The sequence below is a fragment of the Rana temporaria genome, chromosome 5 (genome assembly GCF_905171775.1).
Source record: "Rana temporaria chromosome 5, aRanTem1.1, whole genome shotgun sequence".
Taxonomy (NCBI): domain Eukaryota; kingdom Metazoa; phylum Chordata; class Amphibia; order Anura; family Ranidae; genus Rana; species Rana temporaria.
The window spans coordinates 8344099-8357967 of NC_053493.1; the positions used below are offsets into that span (position 1 = coordinate 8344099).

At 43.8% G+C, this 13869-nt stretch overlaps 1 protein-coding gene across 1 annotated transcript in view; it reads left to right on the forward strand.

The window, feature by feature from the left end:
• The window catches only part of TOP1MT (DNA topoisomerase I mitochondrial), a 138670-nt gene that overhangs the window by 33546 nt on the left and 91255 nt on the right, over positions 1 to 13869 (forward strand). Inside the window, exons 6-8 of the mRNA XM_040352129.1 lie at positions 264 to 374; positions 10247 to 10348; positions 11060 to 11123. Of these exons, the coding sequence (XP_040208063.1) occupies positions 264 to 374; positions 10247 to 10348; positions 11060 to 11123 (277 nt within the window). The remainder of the gene's footprint in view (positions 1 to 263; positions 375 to 10246; positions 10349 to 11059; positions 11124 to 13869) is intronic.

Genomic DNA, 13869 nt, shown 5'->3' on the forward strand with positions numbered 1-13869 from the left:
TGGGGGAGCCACGCCCCCTGGGAGGAGCGGCATGAAGGAAAGTTTTTTTAACACCAGTGCTGTAGAATTCTGCCTAAATCTCCTGGTGGGAAGAAGCATAACCCTAAGGTCAATGAAGGCTGTGTCCGTCTATGAACTCAGAGAAATTGATTTTACGGTGAGTACAAAAATCATTTTATTTTTTTCGGGTTTACAGCCACTTTATTTTTGTGTGTAGGAGAACATTTCTCTGTTCTGCTTTGTGATTGGTATCCCTTTCCCAGCGCCTCGGAGGATGACTCTGATCATGAGAGCCTTGCTGGTAACAGGGAGGTAGAAGATGGAGCCGACGTGGATGGACTCGAGAACTTCACCATATGCTGCAAAGAAACCAAGTATGTGCAGTCATCACATTCTCTATTTTCAATGGCAACTGGTGTTATTCACTTAAGCACGCTGGTTGAAAAAGGCTGCTCTAACTTAACCACTTCCAGACCTTAGGTGTTTTTCAGATTTGGTGTTTCAGTTTTTTCTGCTAGAAAATTACTTAAAACCCCCAAACATTATATATATTTTTTTCTAACACCCTAGAGAATAAAATGGCAGTCATTGCAATACTTTTTGTTACACCGTATTTGTGCAGCGGTCTTACAAGCGCACTTTTTTTTTGGAAAAAAAATCCAAGTAAATCCGAGTAAAATGATACCCAACATGTCATGCTTAAAAATTGCGCCCGCTCGTGGCATGGCGTCAAACTTTTACCCATAAAAATCTCGATAGGCGATGTTTAAAAATTCTATAAGTTGCATTTTTTGAGTTACAGAGTAGGTCTAGGTCTATAATTATTGCTCTCGCTCTAACGATCACGGCGATACCTCACTTGTGTGGTTTGAACACCGTTTTCATATGCGGGCGCTACTCGCGTATGCGTTCGCTTCTGCGCGCGAGCTCGTCGGGACGGGGCGCTTTAAAATATTTTTTTTTTGTTTTCTTATTAAAAAATATATATCACTTTTATTCCTATTACAAGGAATGTAAACATCCCTTGTAATATAAATTTGAGGTGCATAAACCAGACAAACGAAACCTAAAATGCACTTCCGGCGCCAGAGATCAATAAATCAACTGATCCCAAGTGAAGAAATAGATGTAAAAGGGATGTGGTGGAAATATCAATAATAATTAAAATTGATAAAAAGTCCAAAAAAGCAGCTATTTTAAAAATGGGAAAGAAACCCACTAAAAGATATATAAAAACAAAGTATCATAAATAAAGAACCGTGGTTCAAACGATAAAAACAGCGCTAAAAACGTTTTAAGGTGATTAGCCCCAGATAAGAGCTTAAAGGAAGAAGCAGGGGTGATGTGTTTGGTGATCAGAAAACAAGGCGTCAGTGCACCCTATACCTTTATTTAAGATTCACCAATAGACGTGATAATGCTCCCTTATGGGGTGCAGGCTTACCACTACCAGCAAGAGAATTAATTATCCCCTTAGGCACATCTTCCACTGTTCTTACACTCTGCGACGGTCATTCATATTGGAGGTGCATGTAAGCAAAATAGAAACACTCAATGGTGAAATATTGTTAACCAATAGTAGCTAAGATGTAAAGGAGAACAGTCCCCATATGCAAATGCCCGTACAGAAAATACACAAGGAATGAACAAAAGTAGCAAGCCTGTAATTCCTGTCGTCACCGCCGTCCTCTGGACACCAGGGGCCGCACAAGTGCTTGTAACGATGATGAAGCAATGGATGGCTGTGGAACGCAGGAAGGCTTCCGTGTTGCGCTGTTGTAGCCACGCCCTGACGCGTTTCGTCACTTCCGACTTCGACAGAGGGCGTGGCTACAACAGCGCTGTCACTATCCCTTTGTACCCCATCAGCTACAGCTATTGGATGTGAGCAATCCGCCCTTACGGTCATGATTGGTGCAAACCGGACCGAGAGGAGGGGCGGACGTCAGCTGTGCTGTTTGGGGCTAGCAGGGAAACGTAGACGTGTATAATGCTGCACTTTTAATCGAGAATTATATCTCTGAGGAACAAAACAAAACTGGATGCATCTGCCATCAGATAGCAGGGGGAATTGTTTGTAAACAATTCAAGCAATCCACGATATGTTATTCGATGACGTATAAGTAAGGGAGAACTAAAAAAGAATAACTAGGGAATTCGACGTAGCAGCCAATCACGTAAGACCTGGGCGGGTAATATGTAAATCAACACACGGGCCGTGTACTACACATCCAAAGACTGTGCATCCTGCAGCCAATCATTATAGACTAGGGCGGGGATTACTGCACAGCAAAGAACAGGCTAAGGCCATAGATGTTATAGAAAACACAGACCCGACGCTGCAGGTATAGGTTTGTGCTGTTACTAATAATAGTAAAAGGACTGGTTCTGATTGACTCAAAACATCAAAGAAAAATGATATTTATGAACTCGCTCTGGAAAATCTGTATAGAAGCTATTAAAAATAGTAAAAATCTATATATATATCTAAAAGTTATATGCCTTAAAAAATGTCAGAAAACAGCGACCGACTTAGAGGTCATGTTCAATATACATGATATATAGGAGGATGGTTATGCGCACTCAGTGTTTGCGCATTGTCATGCAATTGGACCATAAACAAACGACTTCATATTATAGAGCGCTTGTCTGCATGTATATATGAGTTAATAGCTAACGGGTAGGTATGGTTTCTTATATGCTATGTGTCTGGGTGCATTGCTCCCCAGACATCTCACCCATGAATATAAGCAAAATAAGCATATATAGAATCACCCAATAGGGATCAAGGGTGATATATGGGTTGATAAATGCCAACCATACAAGATATCATAGATGGGTAGATATGGTCGAATCGAGTAGGATGGATTCGACAGAGTACGAGAAGAAGGTGATGGGGCAGTAGAAGCGTACTGTAATAATGTATCAAAAAGGACCAACAAATAAATATATGTATATGTACATATGTAAAATTAAAAGTAAGAAGGAGAAGGATACAAACGATATCCATAAATATTAATAAATAAATGAATAGTAAAAAAACAGTCTATAGTGAGGACATTCTGTAATCTTATAGGTAAGACCAGAGAAGTGAGGGATATGGAGGACCCAATAGGAACTGGCAAAATGACCTTAAAATGATTAAAAATGATTAAAAACATGCCGAGATAAAAGTGGATTGTATGGATCATCTAAAAAGATTAAAAATCACTAATAAAACAATTTATATCAAGCTCAACGTTCAGGCCTTTTGGCAACAACGTATCAACAATGTAGATCCACTCAGTTTCACGTTTTGAGAGTTCTCTAACAAGGTTAGAGCCTCTCCATGCTGGTTTGATGTGGTCAACTCCCCAAAACTTGAGGCCTGCCGGATTCTGGTTGTGATGCTGTTTGAAGTGGAGCGATACACTGTGGTCTTTGTATCCAGACTTGATATTTGCCACATGCTCGGCTATTCTGACTTTCATGGCACGTTTAGTTCTCCCAATGTACATCAATTTGCACGGGCATTCTAACATGTAGACTACATGTGTGGTGTTACAGGTGATGAAGTCCTTTACACTGAATGTCAATCCATTTGATGTGGAAACAAAAGTTTCTACAGGTCCTCTCGACCTGTCTGCCTCTCTGCAGGGGAGACATTTCCTACATGGAAAGAAACAGTCCTTATCCCAAAATGAGGGAGGTTTCTTTGGGACATCAAGGACTTTCTTCACGATCTTATCACCAATGCTTACAGCCTTTCTGTAGATAAATCCAGGATTAGAAGGAAGTACTGTACTAAGTATACGGTCCAAAAATAGTACATGCCAGTGGGTTTTAAAAATTCTTTCCACTTCTTTGTACTGGCTATGGTACCCTGAAATAAAACTCCATTCATGTATGTTTCTAGTGTTTGTGAGCTTGGTCTTGAGAAGACAGTCTGCTCTTGGTATCAGAGATAAATCTCTGATAGTTTTTTGCAAATGAGCATCTTTATATCCTTTTTCCATGAATTTATCTTTTAAGATCAAGGCCTGTGAGATGAAGTCAGTGTCGTTTGTGCAATTCCGTTTGACCCTCATAAGTTGACCTTTCGGTATATTCCTGAGCCACATCGGATGATGTCCACTGTGTATTGGGAGGTAGCTATTTGAGTCAGTGGGTTTGAAGTAGACTTTGGTTCCCAATTTATTGCCATTCCTGAAAATATTTAAGTCTAAAAAGTGAATGCTCTGCTGGTTATATTCACTAGTTAAAACTATGTTGCAGGTATTGGTATTAAGATCACATAAAAATTTCTCCAACGTTAAAAGCGAGCCCACCCATATAAAAAACAAGTCATCGATGTATCTTCGATAAAATAGTAACTCCTTGGGTCTCGTATTAAAAATAGTCTTATCTTCCCACTCTGCCATGAATAAATTAGCTATACTGGGGGCAAACTTGGCCCCCATGGCAACGCCATTCTTCTGGGAATAAAAGCATCCATCATACCAGAAATAGTTATGGCTTAGGCAGAAATCAAGGCAGTTACGTAAAAAAATCTTCAGAGTATGCGTGATATCCTCTCTTACACAAAGTGCCCAATTTAGTGCTAAAAGTGCGTCATCGTGTTGTATCACCGTGTAAAGTGAAGACACATCCGCTGTAACCAAAAAAACGTCATCTTGTCCAGGGAGGTCTATACCCTCCAATTGGATGAGTAGGTCCTTTGTGTCTTTAAGATACGCTTTTGTGACCGTGACACTTTTTTGTAGGTAGTGATCAAGAAATTGGCCCAAGCGTGATGTTATGGAACCAATCCCGTTTACTATGGGCCTTCCAGGTGGATTTTTTATATCCTTGTGTATCTTGGGTAACGTATATATCGTTGGTATCCTACTACTGCTTGGGTAACCCAAGATATGTGAGAGACGGTATTGAGCTACTTGAGAAGAACAATGACATTATAATAAGGCCAGCAGACAAAGGGGGAGGTGTAGTGATTTTAACTAAAGATTTTTATCACAACCAAATGATGGGTATGCTGTTAGATACTGAAACCTATACAAAATTGAAGTGTGACCCCACAACTCAATATGAAAGCAATCTACAGATCTTGGTACAGGCAGGGTACCGTTCACACGCTATCTCAAATAAAGAAAGAAAATACCTACTACCAAGCAGTAGTAGGATACCAACGATATATACGTTACCCAAGATACACAAGGATATAAAAAATCCACCTGGAAGGCCCATAGTAAACGGGATTGGTTCCATAACATCACGCTTGGGCCAATTTCTTGATCACTACCTACAAAAAAGTGTCACGGTCACAAAAGCGTATCTTAAAGACACAAAGGACCTACTCATCCAATTGGAGGGTATAGACCTCCCTGGACAAGATGACGTTTTTTTGGTTACAGCGGATGTGTCTTCACTTTACACGGTGATACAACACGATGACGCACTTTTAGCACTAAATTGGGCACTTTGTGTAAGAGAGGATATCACGCATACTCTGAAGATTTTTTTACGTAACTGCCTTGATTTCTGCCTAAGCCATAACTATTTCTGGTATGATGGATGCTTTTATTCCCAGAAGAATGGCGTTGCCATGGGGGCCAAGTTTGCCCCCAGTATAGCTAATTTATTCATGGCAGAGTGGGAAGATAAGACTATTTTTAATACGAGACCCAAGGAGTTACTATTTTATCGAAGATACATCGATGACTTGTTTTTTATATGGGTGGGCTCGCTTTTAACGTTGGAGAAATTTTTATGTGATCTTAATACCAATACCTGCAACATAGTTTTAACTAGTGAATATAACCAGCAGAGCATTCACTTTTTAGACTTAAATATTTTCAGGAATGGCAATAAATTGGGAACCAAAGTCTACTTCAAACCCACTGACTCAAATAGCTACCTCCCAATACACAGTGGACATCATCCGATGTGGCTCAGGAATATACCGAAAGGTCAACTTATGAGGGTCAAACGGAATTGCACAAACGACACTGACTTCATCTCACAGGCCTTGATCTTAAAAGATAAATTCATGGAAAAAGGATATAAAGATGCTCATTTGCAAAAAACTATCAGAGATTTATCTCTGATACCAAGAGCAGACTGTCTTCTCAAGACCAAGCTCACAAACACTAGAAACATACATGAATGGAGTTTTATTTCAGGGTACCATAGCCAGTACAAAGAAGTGGAAAGAATTTTTAAAACCCACTGGCATGTACTATTTTTGGACCGTATACTTAGTACAGTACTTCCTTCTAATCCTGGATTTATCTACAGAAAGGCTGTAAGCATTGGTGATAAGATCGTGAAGAAAGTCCTTGATGTCCCAAAGAAACCTCCCTCATTTTGGGATAAGGACTGTTTCTTTCCATGTAGGAAATGTCTCCCCTGCAGAGAGGCAGACAGGTCGAGAGGACCTGTAGAAACTTTTGTTTCCACATCAAATGGATTGACATTCAGTGTAAAGGACTTCATCACCTGTAACACCACACATGTAGTCTACATGTTAGAATGCCCGTGCAAATTGATGTACATTGGGAGAACTAAACGTGCCATGAAAGTCAGAATAGCCGAGCATGTGGCAAATATCAAGTCTGGATACAAAGACCACAGTGTATCGCTCCACTTCAAACAGCATCACAACCAGAATCCGGCAGGCCTCAAGTTTTGGGGAGTTGACCACATCAAACCAGCATGGAGAGGCTCTAACCTTGTTAGAGAACTCTCAAAACGTGAAACTGAGTGGATCTACATTGTTGATACGTTGTTGCCAAAAGGCCTGAACGTTGAGCTTGATATAAATTGTTTTATTAGTGATTTTTAATCTTTTTAGATGATCCATACAATCCACTTTTATCTCGGCATGTTTTTAATCATTTTTAATCATTTTAAGGTCATTTTGCCAGTTCCTATTGGGTCCTCCATATCCCTCACTTCTCTGGTCTTACCTATAAGATTACAGAATGTCCTCACTATAGACTGTTTTTTTACTATTCATTTATTTATTAATATTTATGGATATCGTTTGTATCCTTCTCCTTCTTACTTTTAATTTTACATATGTACATATACATATATTTATTTGTTGGTCCTTTTTGATACATTATTACAGTACGCTTCTACTGCCCCATCACCTTCTTCTCGTACTCTGTCGAATCCATCCTACTCGATTCGACCATATCTACCCATCTATGATATCTTGTATGGTTGGCATTTATCAACCCATATATCACCCTTGATCCCTATTGGGTGATTCTATATATGCTTATTTTGCTTATATTCATGGGTGAGATGTCTGGGGAGCAATGCACCCAGACACATAGCATATAAGAAACCATACCTACCCGTTAGCTATTAACTCATATATACATGCAGACAAGCGCTCTATAATATGAAGTCGTTTGTTTATGGTCCAATTGCATGACAATGCGCAAACACTGAGTGCGCATAACCATCCTCCTATATATCATGTATATTGAACATGACCTCTAAGTCGGTCGCTGTTTTCTGACATTTTTTAAGGCATATAACTTTTAGATATATATATAGATTTTTACTATTTTTAATAGCTTCTATACAGATTTTCCAGAGCGAGTTCATAAATATCATTTTTCTTTGATGTTTTGAGTCAATCAGAACCAGTCCTTTTACTATTATTAGTAACAGCACAAACCTATACCTGCAGCGTCGGGTCTGTGTTTTCTATAACATCTATGGCCTTAGCCTGTTCTTTGCTGTGCAGTAATCCCCGCCCTAGTCTATAATGATTGGCTGCAGGATGCACAGTCTTTGGATGTGTAGTACACGGCCCGTGTGTTGATTTACATATTACCCGCCCAGGTCTTACGTGATTGGCTGCTACGTCGAATTCCCTAGTTATTCTTTTTTAGTTCTCCCTTACTTATACGTCATCGAATAACATATCGTGGATTGCTTGAATTGTTTACAAACAATTCCCCCTGCTATCTGATGGCAGATGCATCCAGTTTTGTTTTGTTCCTCAGAGATATAATTCTCGATTAAAAGTGCAGCATTATACACGTCTACGTTTCCCTGCTAGCCCCAAACAGCACAGCTGACGTCCGCCCCTCCTCTCGGTCCGGTTTGCACCAATCATGACCGTAAGGGCGGATTGCTCACATCCAATAGCTGTAGCTGATGGGGTACAAAGGGATAGTGACAGCGCTGAGTAGCCACGCCCTCTGTCGAAGTCGGAAGTGACGAAACGCGTCAGGGCGTGGCTACAACAGCGCAACACGGAAGCCTTCCTGCGTTCCACAGCCATCCATTGCTTCATCATCGTTACAAGCACTTGTGCGGCCCCTGGTGTCCAGAGGACGGCGGTGACGACAGGAATTACAGGCTTGCTACTTTTGTTCATTCCTTGTGTATTTTCTGTACGGGCATTTGCATATGGGGACTGTTCTCCTTTACATCTTAGCTACTATTGGTTAACAATATTTCACCATTGAGTGTTTCTATTTTGCTTACATGCACCTCCAATATGAATGACCGTCGCAGAGTGTAAGAACAGTGGAAGATGTGCCTAAGGGGATAATTAATTCTCTTGCTGGTAGTGGTAAGCCTGCACCCCATAAGGGAGCATTATCACGTCTATTGGTGAATCTTAAATAAAGGTATAGGGTGCACTGACGCCTTGTTTTCTGATCACCAAACACATCACCCCTGCTTCTTCCTTTAAGCTCTTATCTGGGGCTAATCACCTTAAAACGTTTTTAGCGCTGTTTTTATCGTTTGAACCACGGTTCTTTATTTATGATACTTTGTTTTTTATATCCCTTGTAATATAAAAAAGCATGACAGGTCCTCTTAAATATGAGATCTGGGGTCAAAAAGACGTCACATCTCATATTTACACTAAAATGCAATAAAAAAATAAAAAAATTGTCTTTTTAAGAGGCTGGGCGGGACTGACGTTTTGACGTCACTTCCGCCCAGCAAAGCTATGAGGACGGGTGGGGGCCATCTTGCCCTCAGTCGAGTCCTCACCGCTCAGGCAGCAACATCCGATCTCCTCCGCCCCTACCGACGGCTTCGGTAAGCGGCGGAGGGCGCGGAAGAGCGGCGGGAGGGGGCCCCTCTCCCGCCAACGATAACGGCGATCTCGCGGCGAATCCTACAAAATAGGGGATAGATTTATGATTTTTTTTTTTACTAGTAATGGCGGCGATCTGCGATTATTTTTAAAAAAAAATTTTGTCAGGCCTGCGATATTGCGGCGGACGTATCGGACACTTTTGACAAAGTGTCCGATACGACCTGTCTCTTTCTCCGCACACAAATCCCCCATTCTGGCTCTCGTGCCAGTGATCGCGGGTGGCCGGCGGGTTTACCGCCTTGCAGCGGGCTATGCGCCTGCTACGGCTGTTAAAGAAGCCGACGTACTGGTGCGGTGTTACGCTTTGTTTTTGTGATGAATTTTTGCTGAAAACGCACTCCTGTGCCTCCTATAGCCTCATTATGGTATATCTTCAGTGTAAGATCTAAGGCACTGCAGAGTTGAAGTGCTCTTCACTAGGGACGAACTCCGGCGTGTTCGCACAGTCCACGTGCAGAGCCCGCCAGGAAGTCTTCACGGCGCTGCGCTAATCACAGGCAGGGAGACATTTCCCGATCTCTGCAGCCTGTGATTAGCACAGCGCCGCGCCGACTGCCTGGCGGTCTCTGCACGTGGACTGTGCGAACACGCCGGAGCTCATCCCTACTCACTTACTTTGACACGAGGAAGCAAAGTTCCTCTACTACCACACAGATGCACAGAACGAGACTTGATACGCCCATAACAAGGAAGAGATCAGCTGCAGGGAGCCAAAGGCTACTTTCACACGAGGCGCTATATATCACTAAGAATGGCACCTGAAAGAGGCTCTCCTTTCACACTGGAGCGGTGCGCTGGCAGGACGCTCAAAGTCCTGCTAGCCGCATCTTTGAGGCGGTGTAGGAGCGGTGTTTCTGTCGCTAGCGGGGGTTAAAAGCGCCCCACTAGCAGCCGAATAGCGCTGCAAAAATGGCGGTATAGCAGTAATTTGCCGCCAGCGGCGCAACGCCTCTGTGTGAAAGTAGCCCAAAGGCCGTCCCGGGGACTAGTGCTTTGCGCACTGCTTGCTTTTCTTGGGTGTAGCTTTCACAGTACAGGAGTGCAGGTTGTCTTAATTATCATCTTGGCCTTTTCTGTGTGGTTTATGGATTGCAGCGTTTGATTGGTCATTACAAGTGTTTATGGTTTTAGGTCACCGGAACCTTCTTTTGGGTTAGATGAGAACAGCAATATTCTGACCGAAGAGCCTAAACCAGACCAGAAGAGGCATCAACCCCAGGAAGAATTAGATGGGTACGTACTCGGGGGGACATCTGTGGGGTCTCGTTACAGGTGAGCGGGATCTGTAGCTGTAAATCTTTTTATCTGTAAGGACCAGAAATCTGAAGTCTCGCTACAGGATAAAAAGGTTTGTTGAATCCCCCAGTCCCCCCACCACCTGGCTTCATGTCATGCTTGCACCAGGGTGGGTTTGATTTAAATCAACCCGATTTAAATCATAATTTTTAAAGAGCAACTGTCATCTCTGTCCCGCTGTTGGCTCCCCCCTGTGACCCGCTGTTGGCTCCCCCCCTCTGACCCGCTGTTGGCCCCCCCCCCCCCCTCTGACCCGCTGTTGGCCCCCCCCCCTCTGACCCGCTGTTGGCTCCCCCCTCCTCTGAGCCGCTGTTGGCTCCCCCCTCCTCTGAGCCGCTGTTGGCTCCCCCCTCCTCTGAGCCGCTGTTGGCTCCCCCCTCCTCTGAGCCGCTGTTGGCTCCCCCCTCCTCTGAGCCGCTGTTGGCTCCCCCCTCCTCTGAGCCGCTGTTGGCTCCCCCCTCCTCTGAGCCGCTGTTGGCTCCCCCCTCCTCTGAGCCGCTGTTGGCTCATGTGTAACAAACAATAGCAGCCTTTGCTTAATCGAGGTCAGTGATTGGCTTTAAAATACTACAATGTTCACATCGTTCTTTGCTTTGATAAATCCCCTTCTTTATGTGTTCATATTAATAATATTTTTTATATATCTAGGACTGTGTCTGAGTGGGCAGCTATTGACACTGATTTCCTTGAGGACAATACAACCAATCAAGAGGTGGGAAGTATTTTTAAATATGTTTACTCACATCTGCCTTTTTTCCTTCTTTTTCTACAGGGACATTAACAGTACAAAGTGATAATATAAAAAAAAAAAGGCGAAGTTTAATTTTGTTTATTTGCAGGCTTGGTATGAATGCTAAAACTCTATCATTTTGATATAGAAACATTGTTAAAGGAGTTGTATTGTATGTTTTGTTTATTTTTTTAAAGAGTAATTATCCAACCGTAAACCATTTGTGATCATGAATACGCCGTCAGCTGCCCGCAGGAAGTAGCCCACTGCTGAACTGACTTTAAGGGTCACAGACAATACGTTATACTCCTGTGATCAAAAATAAGTTTTGGCTTTGTCTGCTGTGTGGAGCAAATACTGTTACATTCTGTTAAAATCATGCTGGTATATTTTTCTGAAAGCATAGGCCCTGAAGAATAAAATAGTCGCTACTGTAATTTTTTTTTTTTTGTCGCATGATATTTGCGCAGCTGTTAATCAAACGCACATTTTCACAAGTAAAATTAATTTAAAGAGGAGTTCCACCCAAATTTGGAACTTCCTCTTAACCCACTCCTCTCCCCCTTACATGCCACATTTGGCATGTAATTTTTTTGGGGGGGGGGAGTGGGGGCTTCAGGAAGAGTGGGACTTCCTGTCCCACTTCCTCCTTCCTGTAGGCGACTAAGCTTAATCGCCTACAGGAAGGGGCTGCTGTAGGCGATCGCCTAGGACACGTCACAGGTCCTAGGCGATCTCCTGGCCAATTACACGGCGCAGCGCCGCTCGCGCATGCGCAGTGGGTGCCCGGCCATGAAGCCGAAAGCTGTCACGGCCGGGTGCCCACACTGAGAATGAAGACGCCGGCCGGGGAGGGGGGGAGAGGAGCGGAGCTGGAGCAGGTAAGTGTCTGTTTATTAAAAGCCAGCAGCTACACTTTTTGTAGCTACTGACTTTTAATAAACATACAAATTGGCTGGAACTCCCCTTTAAGTTCACACAAACGCAATATAATATCTGGGGGGAGGAAATGGCAATTTAAAGCCACAAAATGTTTATTTCTTTTTGGCAAATTAACTCCCTTCCGTCGAGCGTACGCACATATGCGTCCTTGGCTTTAGGGGGTTATACCGGGATGATGCAGGCATCATCCCAGTATCATTTTTTAGAGCAGTCGAACGACTTTCCGGTGATGACAACTGATGCGGCTAAAAGCCGCTCGGTTGTTATCCCAGAGGAGCGGGCGGGGACATCCCCCCTTCCCTCAACCTCCGCCGCTCTTACCAGGCCTCCTGTCCCACCGGGAGACCTGGTCCACGATCTGGGGCCTTGAGAGAGACTGAATCAAAGCCGTGAACGGCTTTGATTCAGTCTCTTCAATGTAAACACCGAAGTGACGCCGTCACTTCCGGGTTACTCGGCTGCCAATGGCGCCGGATTTAAAAAAAAATTCACAGTATTCAGAATCGCAGTTTTCGGCGATCTGAATACTTCAACGTCCTTCCGCCCAGGGACCGCCTAGGCGGCGACTCCTCTCGCCTTAGGCGGCCCCTCCCTTTAGACCAGGAATCTCCAAACTGCGGCCTGGGGGCCGAATGTGTCCCTTTGCTAGCCTTCATCCGGCCCTTGGGGCACTATTGCTCCCAATGATTTGAGGCACTATTCCTCCCAATGACACCAACAATGGGGCACTATTTCTTCCACTAACACTAATGATGGAGCACTATTCCAACTCCTACTGACCACCAACACTGAGGCCATGTTTATTCTCACTGAGGCTCGGCTCGAGGCATTTTCTACCCCCACTGGTTGGAATTCGGCCCCCCTCAAGTCTGAAGGACAGCAAACTGGCCCTTTGCTTGAAAAGTTTGGAGACCCCTGCTTTAGACGATCTCCTGGGACACATGACTGGTCCCAGGAGATCACCTGTTAATTCATAAAGCACAGCGCAACTCGCGCATGCACAGTGAGTGCCCGGCCGTGAAGCCAAAAGCTGTCACGGCTGAGAGCCCACACTGTGAATGGAGGCGCCGGCGAAGATGAGCGGAGCTCCGGGCAGGTGTGTCGCTGGACCGTGGAGCAGGTAAGTGTCTGTTTATTAAAAGTCAGCAGCTACCCTTTTTGTAGCTGCTGGCTTTTAATAAACAGTAAAAGGCTGGAACTCCACTTTAACCACTTGCTGACTGCACTACAGCCGAATGACGGCTATAGGGTGGTGGGTTAGTTTGGGGAGGCCTTCATATGATGGCCTCCCGTGATCAGACCCACAAGCGGCACACTCTGTAATCACAGTGATCGCAGAAATCTGCTGATCACAGATTGATAAAGAGCCAATCGGCAGCTCTTTACCATGTCAACAGCTGTGTCCAATCACGGGTGTAAACAGAAGTCAGTTGTCGGCACTGAGGAGCGTGAGAAGAGCCCCGATAATCGGCTTCGATTTACACGCGTCAACATATTTTGTGTATTGTTTGACTGGATTAATTATAACCAATCTTAAAGGATTTCTGGTTGTGTCTGTGGTGTGCCACCTTTTCCTGTTGTTGTTGTTGTGTTTTTTTTTTTTCATATATTCCAACATTAGGTGGCCCAGGCAGACAATTATCCAAGTGTATCGTCTGTCACGTTCACATTCTACTTTTCCCGTCAAGCTGCACAGTTAGATCTGTGAATGCTTCTTGGGCTTTTCAGCTTTAACCGGTTAAGCCCCGGACCTTTAGGCAGCTAAATGCCCAGGCCAGGTTTTGCG